Source organism: Colobus angolensis, unplaced genomic scaffold, assembly GCF_000951035.1.
Source record: "Colobus angolensis palliatus isolate OR3802 unplaced genomic scaffold, Cang.pa_1.0 Scaffold19, whole genome shotgun sequence".
Lineage (NCBI taxonomy): Eukaryota > Metazoa > Chordata > Mammalia > Primates > Cercopithecidae > Colobus > Colobus angolensis.
This window is the reverse complement of record NW_012115043.1, coordinates 3,341,781-3,368,012: the sequence shown is the minus strand read 5'-3', so window position 1 is coordinate 3,368,012 and position 26,232 is coordinate 3,341,781. Positions and strand designations below refer to the sequence as shown.

General features: G+C 41.0%; 1 protein-coding gene across 2 annotated transcripts in view; it reads left to right on the top strand.

The window, feature by feature from the left end:
• MAP2K5 (mitogen-activated protein kinase kinase 5) overlaps positions 1-26,232 on the top strand; it is a 268,480-nt gene that overhangs the window by 227,856 nt on the left and 14,392 nt on the right. For both annotated transcript variants that reach the window (XM_011940344.1, XM_011940343.1), the window contains 2 exons: positions 2,754-2,815; positions 5,825-5,870. In XM_011940344.1, coding sequence (XP_011795734.1) covers positions 2,754-2,815; positions 5,825-5,870 — 108 coding nt within the window. The remainder of the gene's footprint in view (positions 1-2,753; positions 2,816-5,824; positions 5,871-26,232) is intronic.

Below are 26,232 nucleotides of genomic sequence, written 5' to 3'. Positions count from 1 at the left end.
ATGTGTGGCATTCTCACCATCCCCCTAGCAGTCAGTCTTCTGCATCTCAGAAGATTCTCCCTTGAGGGATGCAGGATACATGGATTTTAGAACAAAAATAAGTATCTGGCATTGTGCATGGAGATTAGAATTTCCCCCACATCTTTAATGAGTGATTCTTTCCAGGCACCACTGAGATGAGAATCCACTCGCTGTGGTTCTGCAAAGTCGACTTGGGCTGGCATTTTAGGAAGTGAAATAAATTATTCATGGGTACCACCCAGTGTTCCTTAGTTTTATAATATGAGGAACTTAACAGGCTACAATATCAGGTCTTAAATAAAATTAACTACCCATGCAAAATGTCACATTTCCTCATTTTGTTTCTCATCCGTTTTTACATGACTTCATCATCATGTTGCTAGTCTATAATTCATTAATTTACTTTTGATATCATACTTTGAGAAGAGGCCCACGTTAGCATCATGTTTTATACCGGATCTTTATAGAAAGCCAGTCCAGAATTTTAACCATCTTGGTAAATATTGAACCACATTAAGATAGCAGGCTTTTATTTTCCTAAATATTGCATTTTAGAGCAACTACTACTCAGATACTTTCAGTACTACACCCTGAAAAAAAATCCATGAAGCGATGACTTAGAGAAGCTTCCTCACTGATCAGAGTCCATAATTTTTACACCTCAGACTTTGAACTATCTTTTTACTAATGGTTTTTGAGACAGTAAAATGTCATTTCTTGAACTGGGCCTTGTAGAATCTTACAGGCTTGGTGATATATATGGCTTTCCTAAAACAGGCTGCAGCTGAAATTGATACCATGTTTTATTTTTGCTCTTCAAACCGATGGGACTTCTGTGGCCATTTTATATACCTTTATTGAGGACTTGTCATGCTATTTCGTGTCTTGTTTCTTTTGAGTGGACTGTTTCATCAGCCACACATCCACCCCCGTTTTTCATGTCCTCTCTATGTAATGCCTGCATGTAATCCTTTGAACTTGGCAAGATTTTATTTCACTCCCACTTTTCCTTTGTTTTCCTCTTAACCTTTCTCTACTGATGAGAATTTTAATTTTAGAATTACTAACCCTCCCTTCTTCTGGATGAATAGATTAAATTCAAAGAGGACAGATATGCAAAAACCAAGAAACATTTTGTTCATGTTTCTTTTCTTGTAGCCTCTTTGGGTTTTTTTGTTGTTTGTTTTTTGTTTTGTTTTGTTTTTTGGCTGCCTTGACCCCCTTAGTTCCTTTTGATTTAATTGTATTATCCAGCAGTTTCCAATTGTTTGAATTGGAAACAAAGCCTTAATAAGAGTTCTAGTTAATTTTCTGTCTTGTAATTACCGATCTCATTTTTCTGATAATTGGCCACAGCAATTATATGTATATTTACTAATCACATAGGAGGCTGTGCAATTGTATCTATCTGCCACCATTGATAATGACACGCATATTGCAGAGGTGCTTTTATCATCTTCTTTTTTCCACTACATCAAAGCTATTTCCTCTCGTTCTCAATAATGAATACATGCATGCATTTGACACAGTTGTGTGCTAGAGAAATTGTTTGGCTCCCACCAAATGCTGCATGCTCTGAGTTTCTTGCCTGCAGCGCTGGAAGGTTGTATGTAATGATATATTGCTCATCCAAATGGCCAAAGCACTCCAAAGCACAGTGAGATTAAAATAAGTCATTCCTTTGTTAATTTAAATAGGTGCATGTATCATACTTTGCAGGGCACTTTGTGTAGGGATGTCAGGGAGGAAAAAAGCCGCCGAAAGGTATTTTTAATAGCAAATGAGAATAGATGAGAATGGAGTCATTTGCAGCTGCCTACTTTATGTGGCTCTCTTGTTCCAACTGTAGGTCTAATGAGATGACTGTTAAAGTACTCTGCAGTGTAATTTCATTACATCCTGAGCTGTTACACTATAAACACAGTGGCGCTCTCTGTCATTCTTGGAAAAACTCCTAAATTCTTAAAGCCTTCCTTTGCTAAGGGTAATGAGGTTTGCTCTCTGTGTTGCGTGGTGGTGGTGGTTTGTTGCTGTGTAGTTTTCTGCTTTTTTGACTGACTCCCACCTCCATCCCAGTTTTGGTTGGTGGTCAAGTTGGGAGTTTTTCATTGTATCCTTAATTCACTGGCTTTCTCATATGAGGAGTCTGCCTAGACTGGCAAATAGGCTGAAATTCCTTTTCAGGAAACAGCTTTCCCTATAAAAGCCTTTCTATTCAAGTAAAAAAAAAAAAAAAGAAAGAAAGAAATCTGATCCAAATTATTCTATTAGGGGCAAACAGTAAAGAGCAGTTGAATATACAAATAAATGTAAGTAAAAAGGAAAGTGTAAATAAATAGCAAATCCGGTAAAAGAAACAAAGGTCAACACAAGAATAATTTCACAGCTCTTTGTTAATTACAAGACCATTTGTGTGTTACTTAAATAATCATTAATTTCTCATTTACACTTTCCCTACCTTCTCTCCTACCCTGTGGCTATCATTGTCCTTTCTTCACCTCCCCTCTCTCTCAGCTCTCATATTTCTCACCATTGTAAAATATGTGTGGGTTAAAATTTGGCATTTTTACCTAAATGTGTGGAATAGGGTAAAGACAGTCTTTTTAATTGGGTGAGGCCTTATTTTCATTGTATTCATCTTTACACTGCTCCTTCACATGGGTGGATGGGGAATATAAAGAAAGAGAAGGAACTGTTGTGACTTTTGGTGACATGTTTTTCCTCCATCCCAGGATTCGCCCGTCCTTCCAGTTGGAGAGTTCTCGGAGCCGTTTGTACATTTCATCACTCAGTGGTGAGCCCGTTTACAAACATGCCATGCCCTCAATGTAAATGATACATGCCATTAACTCGGCAGCTCCGTGAGACCTTATGGCTCTCCCTGCTTCCTTTTGGAGACAGGAGGGACTTCGGGGCCTTGGGCAGATGGGGCGGCAAAGCTGAAGAAATTGTTTAAATTATGTAAACGTTATTTACACAAAGGGTCATAAGCATACTTCAGAGCCCTTTTCCTGATTTAATAAACAGCTGAAAGTCAAGATACTTCTTTAAGCACAGATACTGTTGCCATCCTTTTTTTAAAAAAAGAAATACACAATTTTATAGCCCCTATTGAACAGACGTACGAAGCTTATTTTTATTAATGTAACCTCAAGTTACCCATAAAACTGTCTGTCACTTAGTGGAAACAGCATAGTTTATTAATTCATCGGATTTTCAGTAAATAACTGTTATCTTTGATTGTATTTTAAATACAATACTGGGGTCCCATTTCATGAAATTTGACATTTGGAAGACTATGAAAACAGTTCAGCCCACTTTAACCCTTAAAGAACTGAGAAGAGCCACAGGGGCCCTCAGAGCCTCTAGGCAACTCCTTGTCATTTTATACCTGAAGAAACAAGCATTTTACTGCCAAGGAGGTTCTTTGCCAGCCTTCTGCCTTTTTCCTCCTAGCAGACCACATCTTTCTTTTATTACCCCTTCACCATCATTTCCCTCTTCCCTCGTCCTGCAGGACTGATATGACCTTGGGAAGCCAAGGTATTCCCCTGCCCTCTCCCTCACTCCAGCACAGAGAAATTACCCAGGAGAGAGGAGGAATTCAGGAACATAGGAATCATCGTCCTCAAAGCAGGAGACAAAACCAACCGCAACTCCTTCTTAACTACGTTGGTCTTCTTTCCCTCCTTCACCAAAGTCCTCATTCTCCCAGAGTCATGTCCACTGCTGGAAAATGAATGGGCAGAACCCACCGAAAGAAACCCTTGTTTCTGTGGTGTGGCAAAGTAATGCTATCAGGATTCTTGCTAACCAAAATCATTGTGCGCCATCCCCTTCCCCTCCCACCGTGATCCGTCTGATGATTACGCTAAAGGGAAACCAAGAAATATTCCTTAATATAAATGTCAAGCTTTATCACCTTTTTGACTAAGTATAACATGTTACCTCTTAATAAAAATGTCTCATACAGTTTATATTCCATAGAAAATATATGTAGGGAAGAAATTTTTCTCCCCAATTAAAAAAATTTTATTAACACTGTTTCTATTTATTTAAAATACTTATATAATATAGTGTAGCTTTTAAAAACTATTTTTACTCTGAAAACATTTTATTTCCAAAGCATGCCATGTTGGAAAAAAAGTGTACATATTGATTAAACACTGGAATCCTGAGCTGTTTTGAAGCTCCATAATGATGTTAGAACCATTACCCAGAAATATATATCCCTCTTAATTTCCTTTACATGGAATTCCTAAAACACATGGTAATGTGTACCGTGTGTTTTACACATGGTAATGCCTCATTTTGAAATGCAAAAATTGAAACACAAACCATGCGATTCCTCTACTGCCTGGAGCGCCTGGTTTGGGCATCACCCTCTCTGCTCTGGAGGAGATGTTGGATTTGTGACAGGATCGCAGCACTAATCTTATCTCGCTGTGTGGTCTGAGACCAACCTGGGGGTGGGGCTGGTCTGAGCAGCAGGGAGAAAAGTGGATAAGGCTTCACCTCCCTCCTGTCCAAAAAATTAATCAGCTATTATTTAAAAGTTTTATGGAGACAGAGGGAGGGATAACCTGTATTCAAATTTCCACAGATGTCAAGCCGAAACAGAAATGATAGTGGGTAATAGCCTTGTTTTCCCAAGAGATACAGCTACTTTGGAATGTCAGATTAGGACTGTTACCAACTCCACTGGCGAGACAGCTTGAATTAGTTGCTAATGGATGCAGTATTTGAGAGGTGCATATGGTTATTTATAGGGAAGGCAAATGTCCTCGATGTTATTAATGGTTCATAACTCCGATTCTTGTTTACCAAATGATCATTAAATCTGTTTTTAAAAAAGTATTGTCAGCAAATGCAGAGATTATATGAAGAGTTTTCTTCTTGCTTATTAGAAGAATGCCTTATATAAAGAAAAAAGCATCCGTGTGATTTTTCCAAGTGATAGAAGCAGCAGTCTCTTTTCATGACTTTATCCCATGGACACTCTGAGTTTAGAACAAATACAGCCATCAAGTAGGCAGCTGCCCACAGTCACCTCCATGCCGTGTGTGAGCGCTTCAGCACATAGCTAAGTACATGTTACAGCTACTAATTATATCTAATGCATGGAAGACAAATATTTTGCATGAAGAATGTGATTCTTTAAGCAGCTTAAACAAATTTAGCTGTCCCACAGCGGTTTAATGAATTATCAACTTGCCTTGTTGCCAAAACAAATGCAAGTCAAGATAACCTACAGCAAGCCACTTGTAATTTTGTAGCATTATCTAGATTCTTGACCTGTTTGATATACTTCTTGTCATTTGGAGTAATAGTGAAAGAATGAGATGTATTCTCATTTGACTCTACAGTCATGTTTCTTTCCTTACTGTCTTATCCCAATTACCAAAAAAAAAAAAAAAAAAAGGATATTCTGTAAATTTAAGTTTGAAATAAATTGATAATTGAGTCAATAAGAGAATATTGCTGCTTTTTTCAAATTAACTTCAAAAGTAGAATTAGGATACATTTAGTTTAAATTCATTCTTTATTGTGTTGCAAAATATTTTTTAAATGAAAAAGTAAGGAAAAAACTTTTTGTTTCTTACTCATAATGTCCCCCAGAAATGTGATTAAGTAAAGACCAAAATAAAAGAAAGGGAATATATGCTAATACTTTGGCCGAGAATTGAACATGATGAATTTTGAAAACATTCAAATTCCAGTACAAATAGCCATGGGTAGAAATTACAGCAAAAATATACAAATGACACAGATAATATGAGCAGTTTTTTTCTCTCCAATATAGTATGCGAAAACAGCCAAAAGAAAGGCCAGCACCTGAAGAATTGATGGTAAGTGTACTTTTTAGTTACATTAGAATTCTGTTATACATTTATGTTTAACATTCTGTTTAAAAGTCCAGAATGGAATTTAAAACAGCCATAGGCTCTGAAAAGGCAACATTATTTACTTCATTTGGGTAGATGTTTTTGAAGCTCATATCCTCAGATAATAGTTTTTACTTTTTAAAAACCCACCACCTTTTTGAAAGTTAATGCAGAACTCTTTTCATTTGCCTCATCAAGGGTCACAAACTTAATGTAGGTTACTCTTTATCCTCATTTGCTATTAAACCTTTTAGAATTCAGAGGATTGTTAACAGAAGATCATCAGTGCAATAAGTTTTTAGTGCAATTCTGCAAAAAATTTCTGAATGTGGCATGGAGTCCTCTTAGATTCATGTAGAATGAAATCAAACTGGCTGCAAAAGATCAAGTTAATATGAATCTTTGGTCTTTCCTCAGAAAGAGACAACTACAAGGCTGCGAGTGCTGTGTTCTCAGCTCCAAGGCAGCTTTCTTTGATTGCAAATGACAGTTTTTAGTCAAGCAGGGAGAGGAACAGAGATGCTCCTAACAATTCCCAAATGGTCATTTATTTAGTGCAGATTGTTGATTTGACAATGCACAAGCTGTTAGAATAACGTTAGGATTGAGCATTAGTAAATAATAATTATAGTCTGTTCTGTCTAATGTTTTGCATACCATTCCCTGCCTTTAGATTTCTACAGTTAGAGCAAATTCCTACCAATTTTCTTTCACCTTCTTTAAACAATACACATTTTACAGATACCAGTTCAGAGGTTTTCATCCTTTGTATTCCAACCTAATGAACAGTTTCAGTGCCCCAACTTCTGTATAATATGGATTTCATCCTTGAATATAAAATGACAGTACATTTCTTTTTTGCATCATGACTGCTTTTCAGGAAGGTACTTTCCTCCTTCATGTTCCCTAGAGCAAAATCTCAGTTTTCAGGGTAGTTTCAAGTTAAAGATCACCCCTAAAAACCTCTGCAGTTTATAACTCTGCAGGTTTCATGTCTAGAATAAACTGGTCTCTTTTTCTGGTCTCTTTGATGGTTGGAAAATTCTTGCAGTTAGTCACATTTGAGAAAACTTGGAACAGGTTCTAGAGATGGAGACCCATTTACCTTGTGTATTATTATGCTATGGCTGGATAGCTCAGCTATTAAAACAAAGGAATAACATTTCATAAAACAGATATTTGTTTGTAAATGCATGTTTCAATGCTACAATGAGTTGGCCGCTTATAAATAAAACATCTGCAGATCACACATACACCCATAAATGTATATGGATGTATATATTGGTAAGGAACACCACTCCAGGGTGGCACATCATAAAGACAAGGCTAAAGGGTGAGTACTTTCAGTGCCTTGAAAGCAAGTGATGTGTGTGTGTGTGTGTGTGTGTGTGTATGTAAGAGAGAGAGAGAGAGAGAACATAGGTATTTAGATATATCTCTTTACAACTCTACACCCTGTTGTGTGCTGTCCCACATTTTTAATTAATAAATATCAATAAATCAATAAAATACAATGAAAAATGTAGTCACAGGAAGCACCATTCCATACTTAATTTAACATTATTTCTAGTACTGCTCACTGTTTGATTTTAAATGAATGCATTCCCAGAGGTATAGCAGTGGTGAGGCACCACTGCTTTGGCAGGGCTCAGTGAAGAGTCAGGGAACAATAGACTATATGTGAAGCTGCTGTGGTCAGAGAGTGAGCCCTGCCTGGACTTTGGGCAAAAACTGGGCCCAATAGGGGATGGGAAAGAAAGTGGGTTTTCTTTTGTCTTAAGGAACCTGAGCCACATCCTGGGGGCCCAATCTTAAGGAACCAGCCTCTTTATTCCTTCCAGCATATTAATGGCTTTAATTTTTCCTTTTCTCTCCCCGCCTACAACCTATTTGATGGTGCTCCCATCTGGAAGCCGAGAGCCTCCTCTGGAATGCATGAACTGTAGAGCCCATTTGTCACTCTGGGTGGGGGCCTGTGCCTTTCACAAAAAGAGCAGTTTATCTCCCAAGCACGGTTACTCCAGCCAGCAGGGTACCAGCATGGGCTGCATGGGCTGCTTCAGATGTGAGGTCTGCAGGATTGTCAAGGTTTCCCTGTAGGCCTCCATTTCCAAATCAAAGAAAGAAAATTAGAGATGGGCAGCTGGAAATACTGGAAGTTATAAATTCACTATTTGGGAACTCTTATATGAACTCCAGATGTGACCTTGACCAGCGAACACAGCAAATCCCAGCCTAAGTAAATTAGAATATAGGACTGGTGGGCCAGATCACCCTTACTCCTGGGTCTGGGCAATGCAGAGTGGGCACTTAGGTGATAGGGTCACTGTTTGTACCAGAATACCCCTTATCGAGTCGTAAAATCATCATCTTGGCAGTTTTTGACCATGTCAGTCTTAAAGATGAATGTAAAACTCAAGGTTAGAATTTGGAGACCATTTAAATCTCAGTGTTAGAACTCATTTAGTTGTTTAGTTATTTTATGCCCTCCACTTTGTGTGGTTGTTCTTACGATGGTTTTCGGTTTTTATGTCCTAAGTGGAAGTATTTTAAAGTTGGACCAAGAAATTCATTTAATGCTCACATTTTGGGGAGGCCAGGATACATTTGAGCTGCTGTGGTTTTCTGGCATGTAGCCATTAAGCTACCTCAGAAGTTCTCTCAAAAGTTTGATCATCAGCATCTACATCATCCTAAGAGATCTCAGAACCCAGTAAATAATTGAATTTGGTAGTTGATAGACCACTGTGCACAGTCTTGTTCTAGATTCAGCAGAAGATATAAAGTAGAGGAAGCCACACAGATAGTCTTTTTGGGCTATAGTAAGTATACAGATAACTAGAATGAAGTAACTATTATAAAAGAACTGCAGAGTTCTGTGGAGATCCATTTGGGGAAATGAGGAAAAACTGGGTAGATAAGGTAGCATTTGAAAGGGGCCTTTGGAGGATGAAGTGAATTTTAATAGAGAGCTTTGAAGGGGCCATTCCAGGCAAAGGAAACAGGATGGGCAAAGCATAAGTATATCTCAGTCTCAGACATTTTCAGAGCAATGTGAAGCCTCTAGTGCCTGCTGGAACAGAAACCCCTTTGACATTAACCTGGTGGAGTTCAAATAGGCAACATATTCACCACCAGCTGGGCAATCTCTTAAGACATTCCACTTCTGTAGAAGGAACCCTGGAAACAGCACACCTATCCACATGGATCTTTTTTCTTGAGTCAGTTATCTTGAATGGACTCCCATTCATGTATAGGGAGATCCCTCATCCTTGAAAAGTTGTGACTTTCAACTCTTTAAGAGCCAATTGCAGAAATCAGGAGTCAGCTTTAAACCCTGCTTTAAAGGTAAAGTAAGCATGTAGGCAGCCAAGAACATTCAGCATGCTGACACCAGACAGGTAGAACCCCACCCCCACCTCCACCTCCACCTCCAGTTCTTTTCCTGTGATAATAATTCCATTATTAAAGAATCTGCTTTTAAATCACACTGCTGCAACTCACAGGAAAGACCTGTGTCAGTGCTGCCCCAGCTCTGTGAACTGGGACCAATAAACTTAGGGACAAATTTTCAGACAGTGGAGACCCTGAGGAGGTAGCAGACAGAATGCTCAGCAGGCTTCAGACAATGCAGGGATTCCATGGTTTATGTGGGAAAAAGCCAGCCCCTTGCCAGTCGGAAAGGATTGGTAGGACTGCGGCAAGAAGGGAGACAGCAATAATGCAAAGATGGTAGAGAAATTTCCCTTAATTGTCAATAATCAAAATGAAGGATCCTAAAACATAAAAATCAGACCCTTAAACTCAGGAACAAAGACAGCTTAAGATGAGAGCATTAAGATGGGGGTTCAGGTTGGTTTTACTCTTCAACTTCTGTGTTTAAATATTTTGAAATAAAAGGGATATGTGAGACATTACTGTATACACCATTTGCTTCTCTAAACCACAAGGAATTCCTTCTGAGGAATTAATCTTCCTTCAGAGTTAATTGGTAGCTAAAGTCAGGATGTGACTTAGCAGGGAGAACCTCCACCACGTTCCTTCATTGTATAACCTCAGCCAACTCCCCATCCCCTCTCCACTTCAGTTTATCTGCAAAACCGAGGGGGCAGCCCCTGACCAATGGACTGTGACTTTAGGAAATCAGAGCCCCAGAAATTACATTCAAAGTTATTTATGCATGTGGAGATGTGCCTTTTCATCCAAAAAGAGGAATTCATGACTCTTTCATTTTTCAAAGGGGACCCTGACCCTCAATGATTGTTAAGCTCCCTTGCTTCTGTCCTTTAGAGTTACTTGGCCAGAAGCTGACTGTAGGGAGGGAGGTGTTCACTCCGCAGGAAAGTGCCTGCTCGGGGGTGGGGGTGGGGTGCTTTCTGTGGGGTTCAGCAGGGCTTTGCACCAGCTGTCAGGCAGCCCTTTAACCTCCCTGCCTAGCCTGACTGTGGGCCTTGAGCAGGGAAAGTGTGGGCTGTGGGCACCCACACAGTTACAATTTGGGCTCAGAGTACGGTAGATCTTTCTATGCATTTAGAGTGTTTCCAGAAGCTTTCCGTGTCTAAGCTCTATTTAATGGAATCTATGCATAGTAAGTAATCAGGTCAGAAGAAGCAGCATCCCGGTTTGAGATCAATCGCTGGCTAATACTTTATCTAGGCCACTTTATTATCTCATGCTGATCTGATTCCCATTCTCCCCCTCCTTTGTAGCATGCACTTCGGCTGTGGTAAAAGTACGTATCACATACATATTAAAAACATATACCCATTCTATCTGTATGTAAATGTGTGAGGCACAGCTGGATATTGCAGAGGAGTTTGATTTACTAATAGTTATTATCTGTTCTAGCTGTTCAGTGGCAGAGAGAATTTCAGAGAAACAAGCTGGCGAAGAAATTGTCTTTATGCTATTACTATACTGCTTTAGTAATTGTTTAAAAACATGGGTTTTCTCCTTAGGTTCTAGTAATGCCTGTTATTTTGTGCATTTCCTTGTACATTCCAGAGTAGGGCATCCTTTAAAGGCGTTTAGCATTTCCTCAGGTTTGGTTTTCAATCCAGGCACCTAAAAAGAAACACAGGATGCAGTTTGCAATTGAAATTTGACATTTTGCTTAGAAAGCAAGTAAATAGTGGCATTGGAAATACACCAAGCTGGCGTGGGTCCAGAAGGCGGGGTATCGGTTAAAATCAGAATAGTGCTTTTGGATTTTTTTCCTTCATGTCATCCTAGCAGCTACAAACTTGATTCTCAGCTAAGCCTTTATGTATAAGAGGTGGTAATGTTTGGGGGCTAATAAACACCAAACTGCTCTAGAAAAATCTGTTTAAACATTTAATTACTTGCTAAGAAATGTTAACTCCTCTAAATTAAATTGTCACTGGTAGCTTTTCTGCTTTTCCAAACCTGATTGTAATTACATTTTCAGATAGTATGGATGGTTGTTCTCTCAATTAATCAAGGTATATGATAAATTGCACATCTGCATGGTCCTTTTAAAAATCTGGGTAACCATGATGTTAGATTTTTGTCTGTCCAGCACTCAAGTTCCAGTGTGACTTTGGGCTTCACACCAAATGGCTTTGTTTCTTTATTAGACCCAAATCTTCTGACCGCTATAAAAGACAAAATGCACTGGACAGTTAAGAAGGTGATTTTATTTAGGCTATTGAAGTAGGGAGAGTGTTTATTACTGAGGAATGGCTCGAAGAAAAGGGAGGGTTCTGAGGTCTTATGAAGGCAGGTAAACAACAGGGTCACCAGCAAGTCTTAGGGCAGTCACGAGGAAAGATGGAAAAGGATCTTACCTCTGTGAGAGCAGCATTATCCTTTGTGGTTAGCAGAAGGGTACGGGGATATCTTACCTGTTACTGCTTACTAGAAACATTGGGCTCAGATCAATTCGAAATGATCACCACATTCTACTAAACATGCCAAAGATAAGTTTTGGTTTATTTTGGTCCGGGGCTTACCTGTGCCCTGAGCCCAAATGTGAAGAAAGGTGCATTTCCATAGCCCCCTTACAAAGTGCTCATCCACTCTGTGCTTGCAAAAATCTAAGCTTTTTAAAACATTAATGATGGTTAATAAATTGTGAACTTGAATGTAGTTCACTACAGATAGCTATTACCTGTGTCATATGGAGTGTGTTTTAAAATCAACCTTTAGGGCCAGACTCCTAATGTGTCTGGCCACTCATTCTTGTAAACATCATTTTGTTTTCAGTTGTTCATTTGGAGGTAGCTCATTAGCTATGCCACCCAGAATTTGCAGTGAGAAATACTGGCTGGGATTGTAACTTCAACTGAATATTTCCATCATGCACAAAAGTCATCACAACAGCAAGGGGGCCCCACGTAGGGTCCAGCTGATAACCATGGGATTTTTTTTTTAAGTTCTGAAGACCATTAAAATCATCTGTTTGTGTCTGCTTATAAAGAGGAACCCACTAGTAAAGAAGTTGATTTTAGCTTTTTAATTGCACATAATTACAACGGCAGAATCACTGTCTGGATACTTGAGATCGCACTAAATCAGACAGCTTTAATTTGAATTTTTGATGACACATTAGCACTTCAGCAAGAACAGAGAGATTATAACCCTAAGAAAACAGGCTTTGTTTTTCCATAGATGTGACCACTTAATCTTTTCACAAGACTTTAGCAGATAAATATGTGTGTGTATGTATATGTCTTTATATACATGCACATAGCAAGCGAGATATAGATAAAGTCTGTCATTCCTTGATCATGGTGATCTGACAGTTTTAATTTCCCAGTTAAGCATAACTTTTTTCCTCCATCAGTCAAGTCAGATCTCTTAGTATAGTGATGACTTGCCTGTTTAAGATTGTAGTTATTTGAACTCATGTCTGTAATGCCTCTTTCGTGTTTTATTGGACTGTCATCTTCCCAGTACCTTTGTTTCAAGGCACAGTGAAGCTGTGTAGCATTCATTGAACACAGGAAGAGTTTGTTTATCTTGGATGAGTAAAGTGGATCTCAGTCGGGCTGCTCTTCAGTGCCATGCCAGATTCACGGCAGCTCACGGCAGTGGGGAGGCTAAGGTGGGTCTTTAAAGTACGTTACACATTAGTTCCTCATTGGCCATGACTCAGCTCATTAAAAGTTTCTGTTACTTGAGTGGTGCCCTCAGCCTAAAAGAACCTCCCCTCCCCTCCCTTGGAAGGTCTTGGTCCTCCTCCCTGCGGCTTTTCCCTACTCTTCGCCTTCACAGTTGTGTGCTCCCTTCTCTGAAGCCCTTCAGCATGTATTGTGTCTAGGTTGGAGGAGCATCTAATTGTATCTTCATCTTATGGCCACAACTTAGTCCATGTCAACCCTAGCAGCTCATCAGAGTCACCTCAGAGGTTTAAAAGGCAAAACAAAAAAATGCCTGGATCCCAACCCGGATCAAAGAAGCTCTAGCCAGGGAGCAGGTCATTTTTTTTTTTTTTTTTTTAAACCTTTAAAGCTCTCTAGGTGATTACAAGGACAGCCAGAGGGGAAACTCACTGGTTTAATACCTTTTTTCTTCCACTAGATTGTAAGTTCCTTGAAGGAGGATCATGATCTTATAATTCAGTGCCTATCCTAGTCTGCTGTCATTTAGGCAAAACACTGTTGGTTGCACATGCTATTCTCTCTAATCCAATCCAGTAAAACACTGTACAGATAAAGTAAACACTGAACAGATAAAGACAAACAAGACATATATCTGGTTCTCCAGGAACTCAGAGTAAAGCTGAAGAAACTAATCCAAGAACAAGCAATCCCTGGACATTACAGTATGCAGTGTAAATTAGGGTGGCCACACTAGAATACGTGGCCAGATAAAAAAGGTTTTTGTTTGACTTCCTGCTAGGAGAGATCATCTGGGTTAGAAAATTTGGTGCCAAAATAATAAAATTTCTAGGATATTGCAATATTTGAATATTGAATATTTGAATACAGGGATAATATTCAAAACATTTAACAACCAGTATAGCATGAGGATTACCAATCAGAACCAGCTCCAGGGTTTAGTCATCCCACTCTGGATGTATGGGCAGAGCTAGGAGGTGCTAACCAGGTGGTGATAGGCAGCACGTATGATCTTTGGCATGCATTCTGACCACTTGAGAATTTACCTCAAGCAAGTAACTCCGCATCCAGAGGTTATTAGAGAGCCAAAACCTAGAGGAGACCTCCTGGCTAGCACCATCTTTGCCTGTTAGATTGATGACAGAGAACCCAGAGGTTTTTATCTGTCTGCACATCAGATGCATGCCACCCACTCCCCAGCTCTTGGGAATAACGGATTCAGTTGAAAAAGACCAGAGACATTCAGCCGTTTGTGGGAGAAATATAAAAGGATCCTAAAGCTAGTCCCTGGGATTTGGGAATTGTTGTTGAAGGTAGCAAAGTTGTTTTCCTTTGAGTACACACCGATAAATAGATGCAGTTCTTATCAATTATTAACCAATCTAACCAGGAATTTTAAGAGCTGGGGAAAATATTAGAAAGCTCCTATTTACAGTTGTACCAGCTGGATTTGTTTAATGGGTTGTTTGCTTTTTAATTTGTAGCAGTTTTGAGAGAGACCTTTGGGGATTATGAGTCTTGTGGTTTCAGATACAGAGTTATTTGAGGGGCAAAATCTGCCTGCAGATAATTTGAGGTTCACTTGGCCATTTAGAGACTACAGAAAGGCAGTGGAGACATTTGGGCCTACCGTCCTCTATTTAATTTTCAAGATTAGAATTAAACATTAGGCCTTGGTCTACCGAGAGACATTTGCTGGAGCGTGGACTAGTTTCTTTCCAGTATCCTGGTTTACCGTTTCTCTGTTCTCTTCATATAAATGGTCACTGATTCTGAAGTAGGAGAATAGGTACCATTCATTTATTTGTGCAAAGGTTCCCTTGACACAAATGAAAATGGAATTTTCAAATGTAACCCGATTAACTCTTAATTGTTAGCCTGTGTGTGTCTTAGCTTCCTCAGAAGACTTCTAAATGGCCTGCATCTCTTTCTAAATTTGAGGGGGAGGGGGATTCAATTAATAGCAGGACTTTCTAATTGTGGGATTGGTGTGGAGTTGACAAAAATTTGTATAAATAGGGTACATTTTTTCCACTTAAGAGGGCTGTGCTGAAACATTTTTAATTGGATTTTCATGGTGATTGACAGCATTTGATTATGACAGTAACTTTATTTGGCTGGACTGCTTTAGCCTCTTGTTCAGATTTTTCCATCAAAGCTCTTTTTTCTCCTCTGAATCCCCAGTGGAGCAGCAGTCATTGTGGAAGAGCCTTTTAGCACCTTTGTTGTCGCCATCCCTGGTGATGATTGGGCCCAGCTGGTAGTAGATAAGAAAATGTTCCTTTCACAAAGAGGCAGTGTCTCCCGCCTCTGCAGTTTCAATAATTTTAAGAGCCCCCCAAACCTGTTGAGGATTAGAAGTAGCTTTAGATGTGAAATGAGTGTTAAGTATTAGTAATCGGGAGATTAGGGCCCCAGGGACAATGAGAGATAAACAACTGCAATTAAGGCAAATCTGCCGATGTAAACAAAATTTAGCAGAAACAGATGCCCTAACCATTTTGGGGGATTGATTTGAGGGCACCGAGGAATCGATTTTTGTCTTGTTTACACTTTCAAACCCCTGTGATATACTGGAAGGCTAAATATTTCATACAGCCTGATTTTAGTTAATTTTTTTTTTCAGCGCCTCACAGTAGGTGCCTCTCTTCTCACAGTGACCAGGCCTGAGTTTATTCAGCATTCACAGGGAGCAGCTAATTGTCTATGAAGGGCCCCCGTGTTTAAATGGGCTTGACAGGAATTTAAATTTTGTTTCAATCAACCCCTGTGCTCACAGCCTGCTCCAGTTTCTAATTTTTAAATTAAACATGACTTTTTTTTTTAAGCCACAGCTTTGCCTCTGGAATACTCTTGCTCTAACTCTGGGGAAGGCAGATCGGCAACCCTGGAATGCTGGTTTATGCAGGGCCTGTGGCACCAGCTCTGCATTGGAAAGTCCTTTCTCCAAAACAAGACTTCCTCCCCCCTGTCAGGGAGGTCAGCAGAGCTTCGGCTGGGCGCTGTCTCCTTCCTGCCTTCAGAAATGGCCCCCTTTTCAGCTCTCCTGTGCAGGCAGCAGTGCTGCATCATCTGGAAAGTGGGTTAAGCACCAAAGGAAGGTGTAAGGATGGCTTTTAGGGGACTGGCTAAATTATAACCCCCTGCACGTCTGGTGCAGATTTGTATTTCAGAAGCCTTTTCTACTGTTGTGAGACAGGGAGAGAAGCCGATGTGGGAATCACAGATGTGCATTTCAGTTTGCACTCACCATTTTTATGTCTTAGCATCCACTCTGTGCCCAGTATCCTGCCTGACGCCGAGGAGGCAGCATGTCAGCCCCAAGTCCCACCCCCCAGCCAGCTCACAGTCCAGTGAGGAAGGTGAGGGTGGACACAACCAAGCACAGGATAGAATGCGAGAATCACCAGAGACCCTCCCTCACCTTCTCCTCCCACCTTCGCCTACCCATTCACCTCAGGCCAATCCTGTGGAGTCCTGTGCTCCAAACTCTGGCAGTCCCCAGACGCATGAGGCATCCTCACACAGTCATGTCTTTGCTTGTGCTGTTTCCTCATCACCAGATGGTGAACTTCTACTCCACCTCCGAGACCCAACTGGCACAACCTCTGTGAAGTTTTCCTAAGCGTGCTTCAGTTGGGTTGAGGACTTCCTTTTGCATGTCACCCTTCACCCTGACTAATACTTCTATTAGTGCACTCCTCGCACTTTGTGGCAGTAATTTGTGGTAACAGTCAATAAAGGAAACCACAACCCCTCAAGGAAGAGATCATGTCTTATCTTTGTATCCTTGTATCCTTAGCATCTAGCGTCAGTCTCCAGCCTGAGTAGAATGCTCAAATAAATGGTCATTGAATTAAAATGATATTAATTTAACAGGTGAAATGAATTTCCATTAGGGGTGTCTGGGGAGGCTTTGAGAATGGAGTGACAGGTGAGCTGGGACCCACGGACATTTGGGTATTTATGTGAGAATATTTTCTGCACACACGTGTGAAAGGCAGCTTGTATCATAAGGAAAAGTACCAGAACCTCTAATAGCCACACTAGCCAGTATTCATACTACAATTTATTTTATCTAAACAAACTTGAAGAGATTGAACTAACAATTGCACCTAACTTGGGGCTGAAGATGAATCCAGAAAGGATCCTGTTTTATAATCTTTAGAAAATGGATTTATTATATAAGAGAAAATATTTTAAACAAGTTAGGGCATTCTTTCATCCAAGTTATCTCATTTGACCTTCACATGAACACTATAAGGATTATTCTTACTCCCATTTTATTGATGCATAAACTGGGGCTCAGAGAGGTTAATTTCCTTGCCTAGAGTCACATAGCCAGGAAGAACACAGGATTGTCCTACTGCACAACATCAGAGCTATACCCATTGTTGCATAGTAGGCAGAGGACTGTTATTGTGGTTTAGAGAATTTCCGCTAAGTCAAACTATTTCTTGCAGTTAGAAAAACAAAGCTAAATACAAATACAGGACCATGCAGAGAAACTTGTAGGATTTCAGCAGAGTGTGCTTGTGAAGCCAGAGCCCCGGTAGGATGCTTTGCTCAACTCCCTCCCTATGGTCCCTTCCACCTTGATGCCACCGGCTGCATCCGCAGGGCCATGGTCGAGTCAGAGAGCAGATGACTGCACACACTCTCCACCCATCCCCAGGCGGCGGGGGGCCTGGTTGAAGCCGGAACCTCAGTAGAGACAAAACACAAAAGAGAAAGTATTACCAACAGTTTGCCCTGGTCTGTTAGTTGGTTATCTGAGGGGAAGCCGTGAGAATTTATGTAATCATTGTTGTTTTGGTTTTGGCAAAAACTGAGGGCAGAGTGTGTCCTGACAGCTGTCTGGTCACAAACCTTTCCACCTTTCCACTTCTGCCATCATGGGTATAGAAATGGGCAACTTCCAAGAGATGATGTTCCTCGAGTTTGGGAGAAATTACCTTTAACTCAACAAACTTTTTACTGAGCACATTCTATGTGCAGAGGTGTTAGAGTTTAGCTGAACTTGGAGTATGGGCTGTGCACCAATGGTAGTTTGTTTGTTTGTTTGTTGTTTTTTTCCCTGAGATAGGGTCTTACTGTGTCACCTAGGCTGGAGTGCAGTGACACGATCTTGGCTCACCGCAGCCTCAATCTCCCAGGCTCAGGTGATCCTCCTAACTCAGCACCTGCCCTTCCTGGACTACATATGAACAACACTATGTCTAGCTAATTTTTGTATTTTCACTAGAGACGGGGTTTCCCCATGTTGCCCGGGCTGGTCTCAAACTCCTGACCTCAGGTGATCCGCCTGCCTGGGCCTGTCACAGTGCTGGGATTACAGGTGTGAGCCACCGCACCCAGCCCCAAACTGTTACTTAAACACAGGAAGATAAGGAATTTGTGGCAGGATATAAATCAAGCCAGTCTGAAAACATTCTGTTTAGTTCAGCTGACATTTTTTTTGGAGCAAAACTTTGTGAGCGAAGGAAGCTGCGTGCGGTTCACATTGCAGCAAGGCTACTTGTCTCATTGCAGGCCAGCAGCAAGCAATTCACAGGACAACTACTTGAGTGGCACAGCTATAGGGAATACAGAGGGCTATCAGACACTAATCCAGCAAACACAAATCCATCATACATACAAAGTAGTCAGGTCACACAAACAGGAAGCCAAACAATCAGGGTCCATCATGAAGGGAAGGGGAAACAGCGAGGAGAAGACAACCCACAGATGTCCACACCCCAACACAGGTGCTGGAGGCATGGGGGCAACAGGGGCCCTGGCATGGAGCCATGACCTCACTCATCCTGTGACCTTGATGGAAGGAGTGGAAAGGTAGAAGGGTTTGTGATCTGACAACTGACGGGACGTGTTGTGTGTAAAGCCTGGAGAGGCTTAGGATGGTCTTTCAAAGCTTGAAAATCAGTCTATCGTGTGAATGTGAGCCAAGAAGCAACCTGGGAAACCGGAAAGAGATTGAATTGGATATCAGAAAATATAGCTTCAAGTACAGGCACTACCTCTAGGAAACTGGGCAAGCAGCAGCTGTTTACTTAGTCCATCTGAGCCTGAGCTGCTTCATATGTAAAATGGGGTAATGATACCAACCTCACAGGGGGCTTTTAGTTGTTGGGTTGTTTTGTTTTTTTTTTTTTTAACTTATAGAAGATAGAGTTTATGAAAGTGTTTGTAAACTATGAAGTGCGAGACATACGTGGGACATGAGGTCATTCAGCCTCTTTGGGTCATGATTTCCTCATCTGTCTGATGTTCCTGGGTATTTCCAGCTTGTTGCCTCTTGGAAGATACATGTGTTTAGGGAAGCTTAATGTGACTTAGAATAAATTATATGTATGTCGAATGTTTGCAGTTGGCGTACACTGAATTGGTAGTCTCTTGGAGCGGTCTCTGTGGTTGAAAATCCACACAAGATGAAGCACATTCCTTCCCACTCACTGGAAGCTGTAACTTGTCATGTCTGCCCGTTATTATCGGTAAAACGTAATGAGCATCTTGTTGGAGAGAATTATTGTAAACCAGTTAATCAACAAGTATTTGTTGTCCAGGTCTGTGAGGTGCCTTGATGGGTTCAGAAAGAATATAAGAAACATCTGTGTCCTCAGGAGCAGACTAGACATGCCTATTCGCAGCATTTAGAGAAGGCAGGGTGAGTGCCAAGCTGCTGGCTTGGGTGGTGCAGGAGCTCAGGGAACAGTGGCCGAGGGGCCATAGTAGCCAGTGAGGATGCCTGGCTCCGGCCCGAGTACAGAATTTGGAAAGTCGTGGTACAACAGAAAGCCAACTTCTCCCCTCCCTCTCCCTTCCTCTCCTAGCTGTCCATCCTGCAGCGTGTTACTGAACGCTCTCCACCTCTGGGTTCCTTACCTACAAAAATAGAGTATCGCAAAGCGTGAAATTCAAGTGAGATAAAAATGTTAGACACTTAGCACAGTGTCTGGCATAAAATAAGTGTTCAATAAATGGTAACCATTTTTATCATCATTGTCATTATCATCATCATCACTGCTAATAACAAGAGGGAAGACATTCCAGGGAGAGAAAATGGCACAGGCTGAGACCGGAGGGAATGAGGACAGTGAAGAACCCACTCTGGCCAAAGCAAAAAAGACCCTTGGAAATGATGGGGTAAAGTTAGCTGCATGGGGCCAGTGTGATCTGTAACGGCTGTCCACACCAGAGAGTAGTGGGGCAGTTGGAAGCTCTTGTTGGTTCTTAAGCAGGGAAGTGGCTGGTCCATAATAGACAGATAGGCAGGCAGGGCAGACAACAGGACTGATTCCGCCTGCCCCAGGTGGGCCAGTCCCTCTGGCCGAAGCTGATTCGTGCATAGGAATGTCCTAACCCTTTGGCTGTTTCTCAGATTTTGCGAAGGTCTCTAGCCAAAAGAATGGGAAACCAAGTTCAGCGCTCGTAGCTGCTTGGCAGCATGTCACTTGTCTCTCTTTCTGCATCTTCTTTTCTGTGTCCTTTCTGTCACTATCAGGGAAAATCATTAATATGCTAATCTAGCTAGCCATCATTTTAACACTGACCTTTGCTAACCTGCCTTTGCAATTTCAGGAACTATGTTTGACTTCTCTAAAAGTAACCTTAAATTGTAGTCTTGTAAGAATTCCAGTGCTGTATCCTTCACTCCTTCTTCTAATGAGGTTATGACCAAATGCTCATTATAATTGCTTTAGACTCCTTTTAATTTTCAAGCTTATTAATCATAAGAAGAGTTATTTAAAATTGCATAAATTAATCTTAGATTAAAAGCCCATCAAAGCCTCGAAACAATTAAGAATAAGTAGGATTTCCCTGGGGCAGCAAGTTTTATTTTAATATTGTAGTCAGGTGGATATCAGAACCTTGAAGTATGGTAGTGATTAATGTATGCAAAATTTAAATGAGATTTTTTAAATGGCAAATCTAAATCACATATTGACCTAACTGTAGGCCTTAACTGCATTGTCTGTCATATATTTAAACTGTTTACTAATCAACATTTTAATTACAGCATGTGCTGGCAGACCCTAGGACAAATAAAATCTAGCATTTAAAAATGTTACTGCAGTCTATTACCCAAAAATAATAAGGCTGTTAATAAAATTGGGAAAAATGGAGGAATGAGAAGACAGTAAACTTACTTGGCACAGCACCGTCCTAAGGTGTGGAGACTGTTCTGGATATTTCTCAGCCCCTGCTCTCACCTTGAAATTCTGCTGATCTGAGACACCTTCCTCTTCATGGAACTGCAAGTGTGTTGCCTTTGATATTAATTTATATTTAATTAGGGAACTACTCACTTTATATATTTGAGTCCCTGGTTGCAAGCTTTATTTACTTAAACAATATATAGCTCTGGGGTCCCCAGGACTTCTCCCCGTTTTTTATATGGAGATAAGATGTTTCCAGAAATTTGATTTGGCCTCAGCCAGTCAGCAGCCTTTTGTCCTGCCTTCCCTTCACCTCCTTGAATCATTGCCAGGTTGTGCAGGCTGTCCCCAGGAAGGTGGCCTCAGGCTGTCTTAAGTTTGCAAAGTATTTCTCTATTTTGTAAATACTCTGCTTCATTATTGGAGGTAGATGGGTAAGAGAGTCACCTTGAGCAAGTTACTTCACCCCTGGAAACTTTAGTACCCACATGGAAAGGGGGATAGTAGTGACCAATTTACTGTTTCTGTTTTTGAAAAAAGGCAAATAAGGTGAAGCACATAAGCACTTAACATAGTAGTTGAAAAATAATAGGTTCATAAGCAATGTTTATTCCTGCCATCATCATCATTTATTTGCTAAAACTAGTTTTTAAATTATGATTAAAAATTTGGCCAGACATGGTGGAACATGCTTATAATTCTAGCTCTTGAAGGACTGAGGCAGGAGAATCACTTTATCGCAGGAGTTCAAGACCCACCTGGGCAACATAGTGAGACCCTGTCTCTACAAAGATTTAAAAATTAGTTGGGCATGGTGGCACTGCCTATAGTCCCAACTTCTCAGGATGCTGACATGAGAGGATCACTTGAGCTCATGAGATCGAGGACGCAGTGAGCCATGATCATACCACTACACTCCAGCATGGGTGACAAAGGGAGACCCTGTCTCAAAAAAAAAAAAAAAAACACAGTACAGAAGGATATACAATAAGAAGTTAGTCTCCTTCCAATCCTCCATATCCTCCAGCCCCAATCTCTAGAAATAAGTATTGTTAATAGTAGCTTGTGTATCCTTCTAGAATTTTAAATTCTTTTTATTCTGCACCTTGCTTTTTTACTTAGTATGTCATTGAGGTCTTTCCATATAATATAAAGATCAACCTCATTCTTAATGGCTGCATAGTATTCCATACTATGGATGTATCATATTTATTTATCCAGGACCCTGTCATAGAATATTTTGACCATTTCCAGATTTTTTTTTTATTAAGACAGTGACCGTGTCTCTATGTATACATCTTTGTATAATGGATATGAGAATGTTAACTCTTCTTCATTTCTTCTGATACGAAATTATCAGATTTTAATCCTTGCCAACCCAATCAGTGGCAAAATGGTATCTAGTTGGCCAGGCGTGGTGGCTCATGCCTGTAATCCCAGCACTTTGGGAGGCTGGGCGGATCACCTGAAGTCAGGAGTTCAAGACCAGCCTGGCCAACATGGTGAAACCCCATTTCTACTAAAAATACAAAAATTAGCCGGGCCTGGTGGGGGCACCCTGTAATCCCAGCTACTCTGGAGGCTGAGGCAGGAGAATCGCTTAAACCTGGGAGGCAGAGGTTGCAGTCAGCCGAGATCGCGCCATTGCACTCCAGCCTGGGCAACAAGAGTCAAACTCTGCTTCAAAAAAAAAAAAAAAAAAAGAATTAGTAGTTGTTTTAATTTACATTTATTTTATTAAGTATGAGGATTAACACTTCTTTCATATGTTTATTGGCCATGTGTATTTTTTTCACATTCTTTGCCTGTTTTTCTTTTGAATGTGTTGTCTCTTCCTTCATCTTATTGAAGACTGATTTTTCCATCTAGACAGTGAAGGGGGTGGACACACAATTTCCAAGGCCCCTTCCCACTTCTGCAGTCTGTGGTCCAGGCCCGAGTGTCCTTTGGGCAGCTTTTATACTACCAAGGTGCTGTTTGCTCATGACCTTGTCGAGCAACATTGAGGTTGAATAGCCAGTAGCTGGGGGTAAACTACAAGAGAGTCGTTTTCTTTTCCCTTTGTTTAGTTGTATATCTTTCTTCCAGTCTTAAAAAAGCAGGCTTGGAAATTGCAAGGCAGAGCTGGATTGAACTTCCTTTAAAGCAGCCTGTAGACATCAGGAATATTTATTTTTTCTATTTGTTTTAAGCCTGGGAAGACTGTGTGGTTTTCTCAACACTGTCCTGATGGAGCCCTGACCAGCAAGCGTGCAATGCCCCTAGCCCTAATGTGCCATTAATGATAGGTTAATGTACAGTATAATGTTTTTGGGACTACGGGTTCATTACACTTCTGAGTGTGAGGTCTTTCCACAGAGCGCCCAAGGTCCCATTGCATTATATCATGCAATAAAAATACCCTTTTCATATCACACACTAATAAACTGTATTTGAAATGCTGTCTGAGGGCACTGCCGTCTTGTCTATAGGCTGTGCACAAGTGCAACAGTTGGGATTCCTTTTTCCTATTTTGTGGTTTAGTTACATGGAATTCTAAACCCAGAAGTCTGGTCATTCTTGTTTTAAATGGGGAGCAAGTTGGGTCTTTAGGGCTGAGGGTCAGAGGAGGGGCTGCTTACTGAGTGGTGAGGGTCCTTAAGATGTGAAAAGCAGGGCCTTTAATTCTCTACTGCAGCTGTCAGGAGAGCCAGTCACATTTTAAAAAAACAAAACAAAACAAAACAAAACGAAAAAAACCTATGTCCTAATGTCTGCCACACTTAGTGCTGAACATGTGTTAGGTGTTATAAAAATTTCCGTAGAAAAGGAGTATGAAAAATACTGCAAAATTTAGGCCATTGGTAGTCATGACTATGGAACTGCCTCTGGGCTACGAATTTCACACACACTGTCCTCCTGTGAGGTTGATGCTGTTCTCCATATTTTGCAGAAGACAGAGTCAGAGCTAGGGGGAATAAGCTGTGTTGTAGAGAATGAAATCCACAGGACTCCTGGAAACCACAGGTAAATTATTACCTGTCTACTCAGACAGAGCCCCGCCATGAATAGTCCACCTGTGAGACATCTGAGCTACAGCTGGGCAGGAGCCAAGCATCCTCTTTTCAAATGCACGTGGCCCTAGTGCCCTTCTTAAGTTATTCATACTTTCCTGTGAATTGGCTTAATGTCAGCAGTTAGCTGGCATCAGATGATTTTGAAGCTTTGGAAGAGGAGACTCTTCTGCATTAAACAGGAAAAGGGACATTGGAGTTGAGGGATGAGGCAAAGACTGAAGGATTAAAGGGCTTCAAATCACCTGTTTCATATTTTCTCTAGGGCAGACTCTGTGACTTTGTTATGCAGGGGCTTGTATTGACCACTTGTGGAGTGGAGTGTAGGGAAAGACTGACCTGTGAAGGCCAAGAACCTCAAGAAACTTGGGCTTGGGCATCATTAACACCTTAGAGTGCAGTGTCCTTGTTTATAAAACAGGTTATCATTTACTTTCTGATAGGGCTTTTGGCGATCACGTGAACTAATGTAAATGAAAGCACCTAATGAGCACCTGGCACAGGGTAAGTGCTCACAACTAGCTGCTATTATATTGCAAATCATCACAAAAGGCACAGGTTTGGGAGCTGACATCCAGTGCAAATCCCAACTCTACCTTGGCAAAATCCACAAATTGAAGGAAGTAACAGTAATGCCATCCAGCTACTTCATGGGGTTGTTGTGACACTGAAATAAGATAATGAGCTCAAAAGCCAGTTGGAGAATCAAAACCCCTACTCAAATGCTGGTATCAGTAAATGTAAGTATTTCTGTCTCCAAATCAACATATTCAAACTGGGTTGTCTTTAAATAAATATCCTTACAGCAAAGGCAATAGGGGGAGCTATTAGGAAGATTCACTGATCTGTTCCCCTCACCACCAGGGAGAATGTCATAGCTGCAACAGACTTACAATAGCACAAAGCATATAAAAGTCAGGGCAGTTCTTACCTCCTACCTCTTCATAACGACAAAGCACCAGGCAGAGGAGGGGCAGGGCCAGGTCTCTGCTCACCTGCATTGGTGAGAAGAGAGCCAGTACCTGCTCAATGTGGACAGTATTGCTTAGAACAGTGGTTGGAGGTCATGTTTGCAAAAGGAGGTTGAGATCAAAGGAACTGTGTTGAAGGGTTGAGTTGGTCTGGTGGAAAAAACTAGGACGTTGCTAAGACCCTCCTGCAAAGGACTGGACCTTTTGGCTGTAGGCAAAGTTCCCTTAATTGTTATGAGAAGAGTATTTAAATTTCAAGGATAATTAGTTTTTCTTTCAAGGGGTATAGGATTAGACTAAACCTTTTGTTTTCAGATGTGAGGACTTTGAAACACTTGGATACACCTCTCAGGGGTTAAATCTATCTTTGGGGCTACCAGGACTTGAAAAATGTTGCTCTGTATCAAGAAAACCAGAAGTGACAAGTTCATTTAAAAAGCCTGGTTTGTCATTGTTTATCTAATTTTCGGGGTTGACACAGAAAATTAAACCAGCTGACACTCACTCTCTGACCGTCTCTCTGGCTCATTTCCCTGGTCCTTTCCTACCTGACCTTGCAACTACAAAATGCTCCAGACCCTAAAATATAAAACTTCCCACTGAGTTTCTGAGTCACCCTGCAGTCATTCCAAGATTATGTCATAGGATGTCATCCCTAATGGTATTAAAAATCAAGACGAAGTTATAAATCTGCTCTGTGAGGTATTTCTTCTTTCCTCCCGCTTTGACCATAAATCTTAAAAGTAATCAAACTCTCTGCAAAGAAGCCAAGGTAAACTTGGGCCCAAAGCGGCCCCATATGTCTTGACTGAATTCAGAGGATCGGCAGGCTTGTCTGTCCCTGTGAGATAGCATGGTGCTTCATGGCAGACTTACAGAAAAGTGGGCAAAGTGAGAGCCTTCATTTTGTTTAATGTGGATTTTCTAAATCTCACATGGCAACATCATAGGTGGATGAGCTGCTCCATGTAAGAAAATTATTCAGGCCGGGCGCGGTGGCTCAAGCCTGTAATCCCAGCACTTTGGGAGGCCGAGACGGGCGGATCACGAGGTCAGGAGATCGA